Raw genomic sequence first — 17,370 nt, forward strand, 5'->3', positions numbered from 1 at the left:
GGGAGTGTGAGAGTCAGAAATAGTACACTATTATTGCACCTTATTTTCAGATTGACAGTGTGTGATATTGCATATAACACATAGGAGGCAAGTAAAGAAACAGCTCCACACTCGCACACATTAAGCTGCTTCTAGTATTTGCTGCTGGTTGTTTGTTTTTCTTTTTATTTGTGTGACAGAATTCAGGTCTATATCATATAGGGAGAGCACAGTAGCTTATTACCAGTTTCACATATTTAATGTGCAGCTTATGGTTGATGATCCAAGGAAAACGAAGCTGTCATTCTTCTCCGTGTTCAGGTTCGATTAGAATGGCCCACAGATCTCGCCATCAACCCCATGGATAACTCCATCTATGTCCTGGACAACAACGTTGTTCTTCAGATCACTGAAAACAGACAGGTACGTTTGACATCTGCACTTTTCGTACACCTAACTTCAAAAAGGTTCATACCCTTGAGCTTCTTCACGTTTTTTCACGTTACACCTTCAAACTTCACTGTATTTTATTGGGATGTTTATCTGTAAAGTGTGAAGTAATTTGAGTTAGAAAACAATGTCCCGTGTGTGTGTGAGTTCAGGTCCGTATAGTAGCTGGTCGTCCCATGCACTGCCAGGTACCTGGTATAGAATACACCATGGGAAAGAGAGCGGTGCAGACCATGCTGGAGGGAGCGACCGCCATCTCTCTGTCCTACAGCGGCATCCTCTACATCGCAGAGACAGATGAGAAGAAGATGCACCGCATTCGACAAGTAACCTGTCGCATTTTTATTTTTATTTTTATGGCACATTCACTCTCTCACATTTAGTGATATTTCCAGGTTACGTCAGGAATATGTATTGTAGAGTATACTGTTGAATGTTGCTGTTTATTTAATTCAAAAAGGACAGTGCACATCACATAATATGCCAGAGTTAGCCATAAAGGCTAGTAGTCCCTCAGGGTACAATCAGTATAAATACAATACATCACAGTGCAATACAGACAAATTGGGAAGCTTCTTCCATCATCAAAATAAATAAAACACCTTTTTTTATCTGAAAAAACAGATTCGGTTACACATTTAAAAAGAATAAGAAGCCATACAGCACAAAACTTTACCTCAATACATAAAAGAAAAAAAATGAAAATAAGAACCACATGAACTGTGCCTGCATATTTGATTATCTAAGAACAATTATAAGTTAGAAAATGATTTAAAAGACTGATACGTTCTTACGCTCTCTGGTAGTTTGTTAGAATAAAGATGTAACTGATTTGCTCACAAATTGCCACTTTTATAAAATAATGGCCGAAATAATTCAGTGACCAAGAGCCCTGAATCAATATTATTTCTCATTATTTATCAGTTTTTCTGCTAATATCCAACACTTGCAACTAAGATCTCTCGTTTGTTCCTTCGTTTTCTGTCAAAATCCCAGGCTGCTGTTTTATTTCATATTTTTCATAGCTATACATCTTCTGCTGTACTTCTAGGTGTCCACCGATGGAGAAATTACCCATCTGGCTGGCGCATTATCTGACTGTGACTGCAAGGTACTGCAGAGTTACCGCAACGTTTTGCTCCTTCACATCCATCAAGATATTTATATATATTACATGGGATGATGGTTTCTTTCTGTTTGTTTTTGCAGAACGATGCCAACTGTGACTGCTATCAGACAGGAGACGGCTACGCTAAAGACGCCAGGCTTAGCGGTCCTTCATCTCTGGTGGTGTCACCGGATGGGACTCTGTACGTGGCTGATCTGGGAAATATTCGAATCCGGGCAATAAGACGCAACCAGCCACGCACCGGTACGAACATTTATAGACGGAGCTATTTTTAGGCCTCCACATATAAATGCTGCATTACTGCTGGAGGGATCTGTGGAGGATCTCACTGAACTCTGAAATATTCAGGACTAGCTGCAAGACCAGCAGGAGGCGCATGTGAGCTGATATGATCACACTTTTTATCAGGTTAATACAAATATTCATGCTTCTCGGTCTATTTTTAGGGAGAGTCCTCCAAGGAAAATCATCTAGCATGTTTTCTGATTATCACAGTAAGGATGAAATATTTCATATTTAATTACCTCTTAATTCAGAAAGAAAAATCTAAACCCCAAAATGTAAAGGCCACAGTGTCATCTGAAGGATTTCAGACACAGTCATCTTTTGGAGTTGAAACCTTAAATCCAGCTGATTTTCTATTATGAATTAATAACATTTAGCAAACAAGAATTGTTTTCAAGTGTTTCAAAAAAATTTCCACACAAGTCTTTAGCCCAGAGCAACAATCATGTAGGTTTTATTCTTAGTGTATCTGTCTTCTTCTGCCAGGATTTCACCTGTACTAATCACTCCAGTGCTTTGATCTACTTCTGTCTTTATTGCATTTTGTGTATTCACATATTTCTAATTATATTTAGAAGGTGGTTTTAATTAAAACTGTTCAGTTTCAGTTTAATACAGTTCAACTCCTTGCTGTTCCACGCATGTCAATGAAGCAGAGCCAGATTAGGCCGTGGAGGTTGGGGAAAATTAACACAGGAGTTCCTTGTCAAAATACCAGCTGGAAAAAATAGAAAAAATAAGAAAATGTTAGAGGGAACATAACAAAGCATTCAATATAGAGGCCAAAAAATTTTCCTACTGCTTGTCATTTAAAGTAGTAACATTAGTAAGTTGCAGTCCATCCATTATTTATATATTTACATCATTTTCAACAATATTTCAGTGGAAATCCAGTCAGAACTCATGAATGTCCAATAAGACTGACCAGTAGAAAGCATCTCCAAACATGGTCAGTAATCACAGTGTTTGTCAAATGGCTGCTATAATCGCTGTACATTGGCTTAATAAGGCAAAGTCAAGAGCTGGAGAATAAATATGAGTCTCTCTTCAATCAGAGTCTCTTCATCTGTCTAACCCATCTGCAGGCTCTTTGGCTTCAGGTCCCAGCTCCTATGAAGTGGCTTCTCCAGCCTCACAAGAACTTTATGTGTTTGATTCGAATGGGACTCACCAGTTCACCATGTCTCTGATCACTGGAGACTTTAAGTACAACTTCAGCTACAGGTTAGTTTGACATTTTTACAGTTTTTTCCCCTCTTTATTAAACCATAAAACTGCAATGGTCCATTTTTTGAAGCATAGTTCAGTTTGTTCTCATTTTCTGCTTTCCTATCCTCTCAGCAACGAGGAGGATGTTACCGCGGTGACAGACAGCAGCGGGAACACGCTCCGTGTCCGTAGAGACACCAACAGGATGCCTGTACGTGTGGTGGCTCCTGATAATCAGGTGAGATGTTCACATTTTTGCACATTTACATTCTTTGAGGATGGCCATGAGTCACAGATTGTTCTGGATTCATGGCAACCATCTGACTATCTGGTTGTATTTTATTTTATTTTTTAATGTACAGGTCATCTGGCTGACAATCGGGACTAATGGAGGTCTAAAGTCTCTCACGGCTCAGGGTCAGGAACTGGTTTTATTTACTTACCATGGCAACAGTGGCTTGCTGGCTACCAAGAGCATCCAAATTGGCTGGACTACATTCTACGAGTAAGCCACCTACTGACTGTCGCATCTAAATGCATGAATGTAATCTGTAAAGCTATGTGGGGATGGAAGTAAAGCTCCAGAATAATTGCATTGTTGATGCCTTGGTCAATGGGGATGATAATATGTCCACTTCACTTGACACAGGTGCTTCAGCAACAAGGCTTGACATCATAAAAACACAAAAAAGTCATAAGACACCAACAATTGAGAAATTCAATGAGAAAACATTGCATTTTGCTGAGTGTCATCATCAATATCAACAATACACATCAGGTTCAAAGAAACTCTGAACAGGTGTGTTTTTAGTCTAGATTTAAAGCAACTCGGTGTTTCGGCTGTTTGCAGTTTTCAGGAAGTTTGTTCCAGATTTGTGGTGCATAGAAACTGAATGCTACTTCTCCTCATTTGGTTCTGGTTCTGAGGAGCAAACCAGAACCAGAAGACCTGTGCGGTCTGGAGGGTTGATACAACACCAGCAGACCTTTAATGTAGTGTACTGCTGAGCCGTTCAGTGATTTATAAACTAACAACAGTATTTTAAAGTATATTCTTTGAGCTACAGGGAGCCAGTGAAGGACTTTAGAACTGGGGTGATGTGCTCTATCTTCCTGGTTTTAGGGGAAAAGCAAGCATCAGCGTTCTGGATCATCTCCGAACATAATGTGTTGTCATTCACCATCAGTCTAGATCTGCTGGTTTCGGCAGGGACAATCTTACTTTATTTATGTGCTCTTTTACGCAATCCAGGACTTCATCAAATAGATTTGCCCTCATTCAAATATAAAGAAATCTTCTTTATATTTGACACTAAACATATAAAAGAGCTTCAGGTTTTTGTTAAATTGGTGCTTGGCTACGTGAACAAATTCATTGCTCTTCATCATTGTTTTTGTTTGTGATTTGGTCTTTTTCTTGCCTCAGGCCACAGTTGGAGCTGTGCTGTGGTTTGATCTGGTTTGAGGCGACTGATGGAAGTGCTCCCACTAAGGCACTTAACACACACCTGTGTGTTTGCTACAGTGCCCTTCTAGCTCCTCTGGGTCAAATGAATAAATCATCTTTCATTGTATAGCCTCCCACTCAAAAATCTAGCCTTTATTTAGAGTGTGTATTCGGTCATGCACAGTATTAACAAAGTCACCACTGGCACATTTTTTCTGTTATATTCTGCTTTCACCGATGCAGGTTAGCCTTTTGAAACACACAATCTCAGTTTCAAGAGGGACATGTTCACACAAATAACACCGAAACCGATGAGATAAACCAAATGAGATGATGAATAGCATCAAAAGCATTTAAAGTCTTCAGTAGCTGGTTGAAATCAGACTGGAGCAGTCTTGCGGTCTTGCTGTAGGGAGATCCAGGATGAGGGGGCAGCAGTAACATATGAGAAGACTTTTTGTCCAGCTTTAATTGGGCAGATGGAAGATTGAGAGTAAAAGAAAGTCTAGAGCGCAGGCTGTGACTGCACTGTTGACGGGATGTGAAAGTTGGCAAGACTGATAATAACAGTGTAAGTATTGATTAATTCATTCACTTGCTGAAATGAACATGTTTGCCAATAGGACAGCACTCAGTTCTCCGAATGGCCAAGGAGGAAAGTTGATTTTATGTCAGTTTTAGAATCATTTCTGGTGTTGACGTGAAGATGTGTTTGGATCATTATCCTATTGAAAAAACCAATAATGACAAGCCAACTGCCAGAGGACACCAGATTTTATTCTAAGGTCTCCTGGTACTTGAAAGAGTTTATGATACTTTTGAATCTATTTGAACGGCCCAATTCCAATCTTTTCACCCAAAAAAATATGCAACTTGTTCCACTTCCATATGTGATACTGAATCTGATACATATCCAGTCTGCAGTCTGAACAGCCATGTTGGAATTTATCCGAATTTCACATCTTTGATGTGAGACTTGTCATAATTGTTCACCAGAGGACAAGAGACACGGTAAATCTGTATGTCAACAGTGGCCGAAAATTATACTTATGAAAACTCTGATAATGTTTTGTGTCTATGCATCCAAATAAACATATCTACAGAAGTTACAGTCAATGCTCTACAAAAGGTCATTGCTATTATCTTGAGACAATACTATCGGCTTCTGTTACTCAACAATTTGAAAACAATCCATAGACGGCATCCATTATTACTTAATTAAACGGGGTGCTTTGACGCCTCCGTTCTTCTTCTGCGCGTGCAGGTCCTTTGTGAAGTTTGACTTTGATCATATTTAATAAGTAGTATGAATGAGCAAAACAAAAAATTTGATTTCAGCAAAACTTTGGGACTGAACATCAAGAGTTGCTGTTCATTCCTACTGTACTCAACAGCGGACATGAGATGCTTTTCCACTCATTTATTCTCTGTTTCAGACCAAATCCTTCCTGGATTGTTTGCTGCAAAGAATATTAATCTTAGTTTCATTTAAGGAACTCGTATAGATGAGCAAACACTGCACTTTTATGTTTGTGAGTGAGTGGGTTATGGATTGTTGTTATGGTAACTTGGTAACCCAAAGAGATCACTCTTTTCTGCAATTTTTGCCCTCTTCATCACTGTGTGATGAAGACGTGTGGTGACGAGACAAATATGAGACCTCGCTCAGCCTTGCTTCTCTCAGTTTGAACTTGTATATATGAGTATACGTAGATATGGGCAGATGCCAGTGAGTAACTATTTTCTTGTAGCTATTTCCTGATTGTTAAAGTTTAATATATCTCTTCCTTACAGGAATGCCATGTTCTCTTTTCATTCCTATTTTGAGGAGCATTTAAGTGAAAGGGGCTTATATGCCATGTTATAGTTATACTTCTAGTAAACAGGAAGTCATGTCATGAGTTACTAATTAAAGGTCCATACACAGTCTGATAAAGGGAATGGTAAAATATCAATTTAAACATGCTTTAATTACATTCATTGTATAGGAAATCTTGGACGTGCCAAGAGATTTAGCTGAAAATATTTCTTCTTTATTACTGTTAAATGTACCAAAACTGAATCTTCCTGAAATGTTTATGCTAATGTGATCTTGCTGTGACAAATGATTAACCTATTTTAGGGTGTTTTACACGTCTTAATAAGTGTGAGGACTTGCTGCGTGTATGTATATTCAGTTAATTTTCTCTGTATCGGGAAGATCCATTACAGTAATGACATCTAATGTCCCCTTTCTCCTTCTCCTGCATTCTGTCCTTGTAGCTATGACAGCGAGGGTCGACTGACGAATGTGACCTTCCCCACTGGCGTAGTCACCAATCTCCACGGCGACATGTCTTCAGGAGCCATTGCAGTGGACATAGAGACGTCAGGGAGGGATGAGGACGTTTCCATAACAACAAACTTATCGTCAATAGACTCCTTTTACACTTTGGTGCAAGGTAAAGTGCTGGCATGCATATGACTGAGTCTGAAGCTCAGATATAAGGAAAGGTCAGACTAATTATTATGATCATTATGAGAAATAAAAGTAAGTCAGATCCAAAGAAATTTAGCTTTATTTCTTCATTTTTAGATTTTATCACCTTTCCCAGTGTTTTTCCTGCTGCATGTCAGATTGTCACAGCAGTTATTTTAAAAATTAAAAGGAATAAAATCTGTTGCTGTTCACAAATCCATCTGCCAAAGTTTTATATTGTACAAAATATGAAAATACAGTGGCTTACTAAAGTATTCATACTTATTACAAGCACAAACTTCAGTTAAATTTATTGGGATCATGGCAAAAGATGTTGGTGTTCTGTTACAGTGCTTGTTTCCACATCTAAATTAGTACCAGTACTTTTTCTGCTGCGGGTTCTTACTCGTTCTTTATTGTTGCTTTCAGTGTCTTGGCAGCTTGCCTGACCAGGTTCAATCTCTTCTTTTCAAAGAGTTTTGGAGAATTTTCTAGTTTTTGTAATGTCACTGTTACAATGTCACTGTTGTAAACAAGCTCGATGTACAGAGCTAAATACAGGCTGTTCCTGGAAGAAATCTGGTTGAGATCAATATAAATGTACGTCACACTTTTCAGATTCGCTTCCACTTTGCATTCATGAAATGCTTTGCGTTAGTCCATCAGGTAAAATAAAATAACATGAAGAAATCTAAGGGCGACAAATACTTCTGTAAGTCACTGTAAGCTGATGGTATTAAAAACTCACTAAATGACTGTTGAACAATCAGAGAAGTAAGACAAATTCCAGTTACTGAGAAACATGAGTATTAAGTCACAGATGGAAAAATAGGTTGTGTTGTTTTCTGTGATAATTTTTTTTCTGACGGTGACTGAATTTGGGATGCTGTTTCATTTGTACTTTGATTCAAAGCTTCTGTAACCCAGAATAAAATCCATTCTCATAAATTTGAGAGCAGCGAAAGAAAACATTCCCACTGGTGCACTTCAGCAAAGTTGTCATTCTTTGTTAGATAAATACTGGAGAATTATATTTTAGCGGTGATGTTTATGTAAAATCTGGACGAACATTGCCTTCCATTTACCTCAGAAGTTTAAAGTTGGGTGTCAAATTTGATGCTACAGATAGATGAATCCTGCTTCAGCTGCAAGTCTAGTGGATTCAGAACAGCTTCTTCCTCGATTTAAATTGCTCTGCTTGTGTAATGTAATCTTGTAGTTAATGCATAATGAGCATCGATACAATATAAATTTTCTGTGTGAAAAAAACTTGTGTATATAGGACTACAATAGTGACGTCTCTGTTGAGAGTACCCTCTTCCTATCCTGATTAATTCAAAGTCATGGACAACTAAAGCATTGCTTTCATCAGTTCACTTACATTTATTCGTGTTTATCCTGCCATCTCATCTACATGCGTAGGTAGGTGGCATCCCATTAGGTCCAGGTGCAGGCCAGCGACGGTAAACAAGCTAATTTAGCTGCTATACTTAGTCATATTAATGATGCAGTTAACTGCTTGAGAAAGCGGAATATGTGGAAACAAGAGGTTAAAAGGTCATTTGCAGACATTTACAGTAAACTGTTGTTTCTACTGAATCACCATGTGCAATAATGTGCTGGGAAATGACTGAGATAATAAAAATATAACCCTACCCCACCTAATGTCATTTCACATTCTGCAAGATACTTAATGCAAAATTATCCATTTTAATTAACTAAATTACCAAAAAATCTTTTTTTTTATTTTTTCATTAACGTACATTGTAGAACTTGGAAATGGAAACATATTCAGGTATTTCTCATGACATGTTAAAGTTAGAACTCTGAAGCTCAGCCCACATGAAGTTGCACAGGCATTACATCACACACAAAACACGAGAAATGTTGAGGCAGAAAATATATTTTATTTTGTGTTATTCGATAAAATGATTTTCAAAGAAAAAAAATTGACGAGAGTAAAGTGTTGTGCAAAACCGCCTCAGACTTTTTGATCGACTGTCTCGTAATCATTTCAAGTGGTCTGGATCAATAGTTTTCCAAGCTTTCTAAAGTGAGGGTTCTGAAGCTCTTCCAGAGTTTTTCCTTTTGTAATTTTGTCTGTCTTTCTTCTTAGTTTTTGTTCAGTAGATGTATCTGAATATGCCTTTAAAATGTTCAGACTGTTATTGGAAATTAAGAAAACTAGAAGAAAAAAAAAGAATAAACCAGAAGGAAATCACAGTAATGTGTGCAGTGTAAACATCCTTTTTAAAAAGGTTGAAATAGTTCAAAAAATCAGACAATGATAAGTCACTTTCGAACCTTTTTCCTATGAAATGTAACATTTATTTTATGTTACATCATATGTTACACTGCACTAATCTGGTTGTTAAAGTGTGAACACCCTTACAACAATACCAGATGAAAGCAGTTTTGGTTCAATTTCAGTTTTCAATTTTTTTTTGAAAATCTGTTAGCATCTTGTGTATAGTTTTGGTTATGTGTAGGCTTTTCCATAATTTTCACTTTCTTTCTTTGTGCTGAGTTTATTTGGATAGGTGCTTACACTCCAATGTTGAAAAATGAAGTCTCTCTTTATTTTCAGCTTTCCGACAAGTAACTAGAGGTTTTGGGACAAATTAACTTGAATTTGTAACTATTCATAACTTTAACGTTGAAAAAATGTTATAAGAAAAAAAAAAATCCCAGAGGATAAGATTTCCAGAATCAAACTCCTTGATAGCAAAATGTAAAGATTTACTGTTGAGACTTTTCCACTTGACTTGCATTGAGTCATAAAAACCAGGCTGCATTCTTGTCAGTATGTTTTAATATTAATTAAATGGAACCAAAAAACACAGGTGTCACAAAAAAATCTATAGTAAATGAATGATGTGAGAGCTGAAAAACAGAGTGGAAATACAGTGAGAGTGAATGGAGAGGGAAAAGGCCAAATGCAATGGTTAGCCAGGCCTTTGTTTAATCAAGTTATTTAATTCTGTTTGCTGTATTGTTGCATAGATCTAGCAGGGTGTATATTTAGTCAAAGATAAAAGAGTGCCGTCAGCCACTCTGTGTCCTGCTTGCACAAGCAGCCATTAGTCCTGTGGGAGGCTGAGAGGAACATAATTGAAAAAGGCTGAAGGATGTTAAACCTTCTCTCTGCTCCATTAGCAGGTTCAAACACTTCGCCCAGAGATGAATTGTTTCTCACCTTACTTTGTCTCCTTGCTGTCTTTTAGCTGCTCTTTCCCTCCATGCCTTTCGTTTTCCTCCCTTTATCCTCATTTCAGTTCACAATTGATATGTTCTTCAGTAAATCCTTTGAATGTTGCAATGTAACGGCGTATTGATAACTGCATCTCTTGCTTGTACTTGTGTCATGCAGACCAGCTTCGAAACAGCTACCAAGTGGGTAATGACCATTCACTCAGGGTCATCTATGCTAATGGGATGGACACACACTATCAGACAGAGCCACATATACTGGCAGGTAGGTTTAAATTATTTACCATATCCTGTAGCTAATGTTGTGCATTGATGAAGCAAATACTTGTCCCTCTTTCTCAAAGCCTTCACCAGTCTGCATATTGTAGTGTTTGTAAACCCCAGATGTCTTCTAATGTCTCTTTAGGAGCTGCTAACCCTACGATCGCCCGGCGAAACATGACCCTGCCAGGAGAGAACGGCCAGAACTTAGTAGAGTGGAGGTTTAGGAAGGAGCAGACCCGAGGAAAGGTCATTGTGTTTGGGAGAAAGCTGAGGGTGAGTACTCTTCAGCTACAGATGTTGACTATGGATAGTGATAGACCACGATTTCTTTAACAGCAGAAAGCCGAAGGGCGATATGCGATTGATTTTTTTCTGGATTATAAGTCACTCCAGAGTGGAGTTAGACGATATGGCTGAAAAACATATCCCAATGCAAGTGTTTTATATTGGTCAATATTGATAGTTATGGATTCATTTTTTGTTTTAAATATCTCAAAAATACTGTTGTACTGGTGGTGTGACCTTTCTTTTTACAGTTTTCACTCCGTGCCATTGTTTTTTATTTTTACACAATAATGAGACAGAACATGAAACTGCTGCTGCACAATTTTCTTAACAGGTTGTTTTTATGTAACCAAAGAGTGAGTGAGTTAGTTGATGAAATTTTGCTGGACGATAAATTTCCCTAGAAGTTATTGCAATAAACTGCAATATTGCTCATTTGAAAACATTTTCAAGTAATGTAATAGTAATGATATAAGCAATAAACTTTAAATTCTAAAGAATATTTAACACTGGAAGTGGAAGACATTTTAAATATCCAAAGTAAATAAACAAAACAGCAGAAAAACAAATAAAATTAATTATAAAGTATCTGTAAATAAAATTGTTCTTCAAAAAAAGAGCTTGTTGAGACCAAAACACCAGACAGAAGAGTTTTGTCATCCAGTTTTTGGTAGAAAGAGAAAAAGCAATTAATCATGCAAATGTAAATTATTGAGATCTTTTTAATTTATTGTGTGATTAATTAATTTGTTGATCACTGAGACAACCCTAGTGAGACATTGAGTGTCTAAAGCCTGTCCTCTGCCTACATCTCCCAGAAATCTGTCTTGTTCTGGACCCGAGTTTAGTGAAATGTTTTACATTTTTATCAGACATATTACCTATTGATACTGATCGCGTGTCTTTTGTGATTTATTTTGTTATTGATTTATTGTCCAGCTCTACTGCCGTTTCTGACTCACTGATGTCTGTGCTCTGAATCAGCCTGGTCAGAGGAGAGGAAGGAGAACGTGTTCAGGTTATGGTCATGCTGAGGTCTTTGGCTGCAGAAGCTGGACAATATCATGTTGCTGTTATAAAATTAAATTGAAATAGTCAGGAGCTTTGAGCATTTTTATGATACTTTATCTCCATAGTAAAAGAAATGACTTAAAAAATGATAGGACACGGGTAGGAGAAGAAAGCAGGGAGGGCAGATTGGCTTTGAGGCACCCTCACCTGCTCATGTACGTAAAAACATCATGGCAGCTCCTAAAAATTTATTATGAAGTAACACTGCAGATAATATTGGTAACAAAGTGAGCAAGAAAAAAAGTACTAAGAAAAAGATTCCCCCAGCATGTCGAATTTGTGTGTCATAATTCATTTTATCACATTTCTCTTAATTTATACTTCCACAGACATATTATCATCATATTCTTGTAAGAATAAGGGAAAAAAGGTTATGCCATCCATGTATTATGCATCCTGTATACCTGCAGGCTCTACAAGTGGCTGCTGAGAGCTGCAGCACATCGGATTGCAGGATGGGTTGACAGGGTCATATTGATGCCCACAGGCAATTTACCAGTTCACACTTTCAAATTTTTACACTGTTGGAGGGAGAGCGTACAAACGCTCTGCTCGCAGCACGACCCCAGCTGTCTGTGAGAAGAAAAATCTAAATTCTTGCTTTTGGACAACAGAGCATAGCTTTTTTATTATTTATCTTATTTGTGTCATCATCTGTGGGAAGAGCGTGCAGATGGGAATACATCCATGACCCCGGTAATGAGACAATCGCCTGCTTCGTTTTTGCTCTGGGAAGTATTTGGATGTGTTTGGCATCTGTGTGGCCTCTATTTTCTGGTGTTAAAGAAGCAACTTCTTGCAAGTTTATTTAAAAATAGTTTTAGAAATCCTAGACAAATAAACTCTGTCTAGGTGAGGAAGGGTTTTTCCAGGATACCAGTGAAGCTCAGCTAGAGGTTTATTTAGTGATTTGATAAAAAGAAAAAAAGATGTCTGCAAGGTCTTGTCGAATTGTCATAAAAACAGCAAATGTGAGAATCTATGTTAAATTGTTTGTTGCAACTAGGAATTGAGCTCCAAAATACTTTTTCCTTTTTATCCCAAAGGGAAATAAATGTTGTCATAATCCAACAATGACAACACCATCCACCACCACTTTAAAGAGAGGTTGTGAGTGGTGATGCAATAGCAGCTAGTGTCGCAAAGAATCTGATGAAGCTTCTGACCCGAGACTGCCATGCTAGCAGCTCATTATCCAGACAACAGAGACGATATTTCACAGAAGCATTTTCTGGATGACAACCTCCGCTAATCCACCGCATTTGCTTTTGCCGCTTCTCTTTAAATCTCTGTCTGGCCTTTTGGTTAGAAAGCTGGACAGTTGGAATCATGGGTATGATCCTGGCTAATTACGATCGATGGAAGAGATGGTTTGAACATCCTTTTTCTCTTCTCTGCATCCATGAAGCCTCCCTTTTTAACTCGTCTGGGAGTAGGGGTCATAGTTCAGGTATTTTTTGAACTTTCGAGATGCTAGTCAGCTTCTACCTGCTGTAAATGTTCCACAGTTGCGCATCATAGCAACTCTCCCGAAAGTAAAAAAAAGTAAGAGCAAACACATTCCAGCTGTACAGCATCCAAAACCACAGGTGATAAAAAAGCAATGCCTCGGCCAAAAAACACGTGGACAGAAGCCTATACAACATTAGGGGCACAATTTTACCAGAATTTTGTTAATACACTGGAAAGTGCTGGAACACGAGGCTCACCACAGTGAAGCTGGTCTTAGGTCAACGTGGACGGAGAAGGTACCAATGTGCCTGTTTTTAGCTCAAATGAAATTTACAGCAGCAAACATTGTTTATCTCTGGAAAAAAAGCTTTATGGTCGGAAGAGACCAATATTTACATGTTTAGCAACTAGACAAATGTTTGGAGCATTGTGGTGCTTCCATCATGCTGATGGTTCAGTTTCACTGCCATTATAACTGGTGCATTGCACATAAGAGTGCAGAATACCTCCAGATTGTTCAGGTTGACCTCAAATCAACAGCTGGATGGATAAAATGTGGATACTAGTTTGCCGGCAATGAAATGTCTTAAACATTCCTCTTACTCCGATTTTAATTGCTCAATATTTGGAAGAGTATGTAGCATATTTGTAAAGATAATTTACTATATTTTCAATAAATGTAAATGAATTGTGACCAATAAGATCAATGGGCTAGTTTTCACAGAAGGTAAGTGTGACTCATGAAGGAGCAGACAGACTAGAAGTTTGCAGTTGCGAGTGCCTTGTATTTATAGTGTGAAAAAATTATATACATATTTACAACAGTGGAAACATCCAAATGGCCATATAAAAATGCGCAAAAAAGAAAACAAAAACTAAAATTTATCAATCCCACAGTTCCAACATAAATGGACCCACACCCTTCAGTTCATCTACCTCCAAGCTGGGGTTGATTAGAGGTCCCAAGCAGATTACAATTAAAGTGCTTGGTGCAGTGCGGGTCATCAGAGCCTCCTACCAGCCTGGCAGGAGAAGCAGAAGTCTTCAAGCACCAAAAGTGCAAATCTTTTCTTGGGTTCTAGCTCGCCATCAAACCTGGCCTGAATAATAAACAGGACCATTTTCTCAGTATATACATATATATATATACAAATAATCAAAACATTCTAATGTGCACACAAATTCATTAAATGGCACTCTTTGCACTATAAATAATTCTAAAACAGTCAATTTCAGTTAATATGCATTTTCAATAATTATAAAATTCTATATAAATTACATCCATGAAAAATCCAATAAATATGCACCATATAAATTAGTTAACATGAAATGTAAAAAAAACATCAAATATTGTCCATCAAATGGGTTAACGGTCAGTCATTTAGCAGCTACACGGACAAACAGTGACAATGAGCTAATGCTAAATTACACACGGAAACACTCACCAATTCCGCAGTTTTATCTCACACAAACAGATTTTTTTCACCATCATTTATGGCTCTCAGTAGTTGGCTCCTACAGTTCAGCACATTATGTGTAAGCATCATACAGATTTGAGGTGAATGACGAATGACACAACGCGTCCTAATGTTTCATACCTCCCGGCTCCTGCTAATATACCTAGCAGATAGGCTGCGATGGTACATGTGACACTGATTCCCAACAGCGATTGGCTGTGTGGAAATCTCGCGAGAATCGCTGACATTACATTAAAGATATCGCGAGATTTGAGATAAAGGGGTCAGGGAGTGGAGAAACCGGATAATGGGGGAATGGAAGTTAAAATTTATACCCGGGTTACAAGTAGCCAACACAGACTCAATGGTTTTGTTCACTTCCAACGCTAAGCTACAGCTGTATGCAGACTACAATAACCGGACAAAAAAAAATCAATGTCATCGTTTGTTTGGCCGGGGAAATTGCACTCAATCGGAGAAATCCCACAGAGAACAGTGAAGAGAAATGGGAATTGAGTGAAATTGCATAGGAAGGCAATGGCCAGGCTAGACCTGACCCCAACCCATTGTAAATTTATTGGTCTACAGCTGAGTCTGTGGCTTTTATTCAGCTACGCTGGGTTTCATTCAAGTGGCTCCTGGCCAGTGTTCCAATATCTTCCTCATCCCCCTTTAATTCACCTCACTGATTTTAACTGGTCCTAATTCACAAATGAATGAGTAGCTTGAATGAAAAGGTGAGAAATTGGACCCTTGGACATCTTCCAGCCAGACTCTCTGTTTAATGAAAGAGGTCTGTAAGCGATTGATTGGCCGGTTTGTAATGTTTGTCATTGCTTCAAGGATCTATAAGGTGAGCTTAGCTGCAGATCTGGGCTATCTGTCTTCATAAATTGGATTTTAACAGCACATCATTTAGATGGTGATTAAGCCTGGCTTGTTGGTAAAGGGATGTTACTAGGTTTTATGGCTGTCAAATCAGAGATTTGTTTTATTTCATAGGTTGTGGTACCGACATTTAGATGAACAGTCAAATTTTAGGACATTACAAGTTAAATTCATTAGCTATTTTTTTCTTCTTTCTCTCACACTTATGTTAGATGTATTATAGATTAAAGGGGACATATCATACAAACTTCACATTTTGCATGTTTTTCTACTCCCATTTGGATCTCTACTGCTTCTAGAAACAGTCCAAGTGCATAAAAATCCACCCAGTCAGTTATTGGCAATAAGGTAATGTTTTTTTTTGGTGTCTGGAAAATTAGGCGTTTCAAAAACCTTTCCAATATAATGTCACAAATCAGCAGGCGCTGCCCCTCACCTGGCAACCTCAGTGGTTTACAATGAGCTGTTAGTTTGTGGGGTATACTCAGTGTTTCACACACTGCTTTTTAGCTGTTTTTGTGTAATAAACACCGGCAGTGTAGAATCTACTTAGGTTTTTTTTATTTATCTTGATAAATAAACCTCTGCATTCAAATAAAAGGTGAACTTTCGCTTTGCATTGAGTGTGTGCATGTTTGTATGTGATAGTAACGAACAGAGAGAGAAATTGTAGACACTGGATAAAATATGTGTAGCTGAATGATACAGGAAGAATAAGGAACCAGCAATAGAAGATAAATCTGGGTATTAGAACAGTTTCACTGTTGATAGACGATCACAAAACACAGCTCTGACTGTTTTCTGTGTCACAGTGCAAAAGCATTTTTATAAAAGATCAGTCCCTTATTGCTTATTTGTCTCCTCTGACATCCAGGTAAACGGAAGGAACCTGCTGTCTGTGGATTATGATCGCACACTTCGAACGGAGAAGGTTTATGATGACCACAGAAAGTTCCTGTTAAAGATCATCTATGACACGCAGGGCCACCCATCATTGTGGGTCCCCAGCAGCAAACTGCTCTCAGTTAACCTGACATACTCCAGGTAAACACATCTGTGCTGGGAAAGGGGTTACTGTTCTCATCTGATCTGCAGGTTAAATTATCCACCAGATTTAACTGCAACACTCCTATTTAACTTTCTAGCTGTAACTTTGTAAAATGTGAGCCTGACGGTGTGTGTTTGTGTGTGTTCAGCACGGGACAGGTGACCGGCCTCCAGAGGGGTCCAACCACAGAGAAGTGGGAGTATGACAATCAAGGAAGAATCATTTCTCGAGTCTTTGCTGATGGAAAGATATGGAGCTACACGTATCTGGATAAGGTAGGAAACAATAAAAATATTTTACAGACAGGCATACATTCAACTTTCTTTCTTACTGGGTCAGGTGTTCAAACATTTCCAACACAAAACATATCTGTACTGCGTCAAGTATCATGGTATCCTCTTTTTTTTTTTTTTTTTTACAATATCATGGTTTCTTTTATTTAGAAGGAGTATTGTTGGCGTTCTTGTAAACTGCCTGGTTTTCTGGACTTGATTCTGCTGTGACTAATGTGATGCAAAAAGGTTTTTCCATTGCAGTTTTAAGAAATACAAGGTGTGATATGGATGAATGTTTTTCAAAATTGCTGTGTTCCCATTCAGCAAATTTATTTTTGGAATTCAAATTTGCACAATTTTTTGATCAGTGGAAACACAGCTAGTGTCAGCGAACCAGCATGATTCTGTCATCGCTTGATTTAACAGATGGTACAATTTTCCGAGGTTTTAAAAGCCTTGCCTT

The 17,370-nt window shown here is 38.0% G+C and overlaps 1 protein-coding gene across 11 annotated transcripts in view; it reads left to right on the top strand.

Annotated features, from left to right (window-relative positions):
- The window catches only part of tenm3 (teneurin transmembrane protein 3), a 404,304-nt gene that overhangs the window by 374,664 nt on the left and 12,270 nt on the right, over positions 1–17,370 (top strand). For all 11 annotated transcript variants that reach the window (XM_032562228.1, XM_032562226.1, XM_032562229.1 and 8 more), the window contains 12 exons: positions 301–402; positions 582–755; positions 1,481–1,540; positions 1,639–1,801; positions 2,929–3,067; positions 3,185–3,290; positions 3,415–3,557; positions 6,762–6,940; positions 10,328–10,432; positions 10,574–10,704; positions 16,459–16,628; positions 16,781–16,907. In XM_032562228.1, coding sequence (XP_032418119.1) covers positions 301–402; positions 582–755; positions 1,481–1,540; positions 1,639–1,801; positions 2,929–3,067; positions 3,185–3,290; positions 3,415–3,557; positions 6,762–6,940; positions 10,328–10,432; positions 10,574–10,704; positions 16,459–16,628; positions 16,781–16,907 — 1,599 coding nt within the window. The remainder of the gene's footprint in view (positions 1–300; positions 403–581; positions 756–1,480; positions 1,541–1,638; positions 1,802–2,928; positions 3,068–3,184; positions 3,291–3,414; positions 3,558–6,761; positions 6,941–10,327; positions 10,433–10,573; positions 10,705–16,458; positions 16,629–16,780; positions 16,908–17,370) is intronic.

Source organism: Xiphophorus hellerii, chromosome 5, assembly GCF_003331165.1.
Source record: "Xiphophorus hellerii strain 12219 chromosome 5, Xiphophorus_hellerii-4.1, whole genome shotgun sequence".
In the NCBI taxonomy this organism is placed as follows: domain Eukaryota; kingdom Metazoa; phylum Chordata; class Actinopteri; order Cyprinodontiformes; family Poeciliidae; genus Xiphophorus; species Xiphophorus hellerii.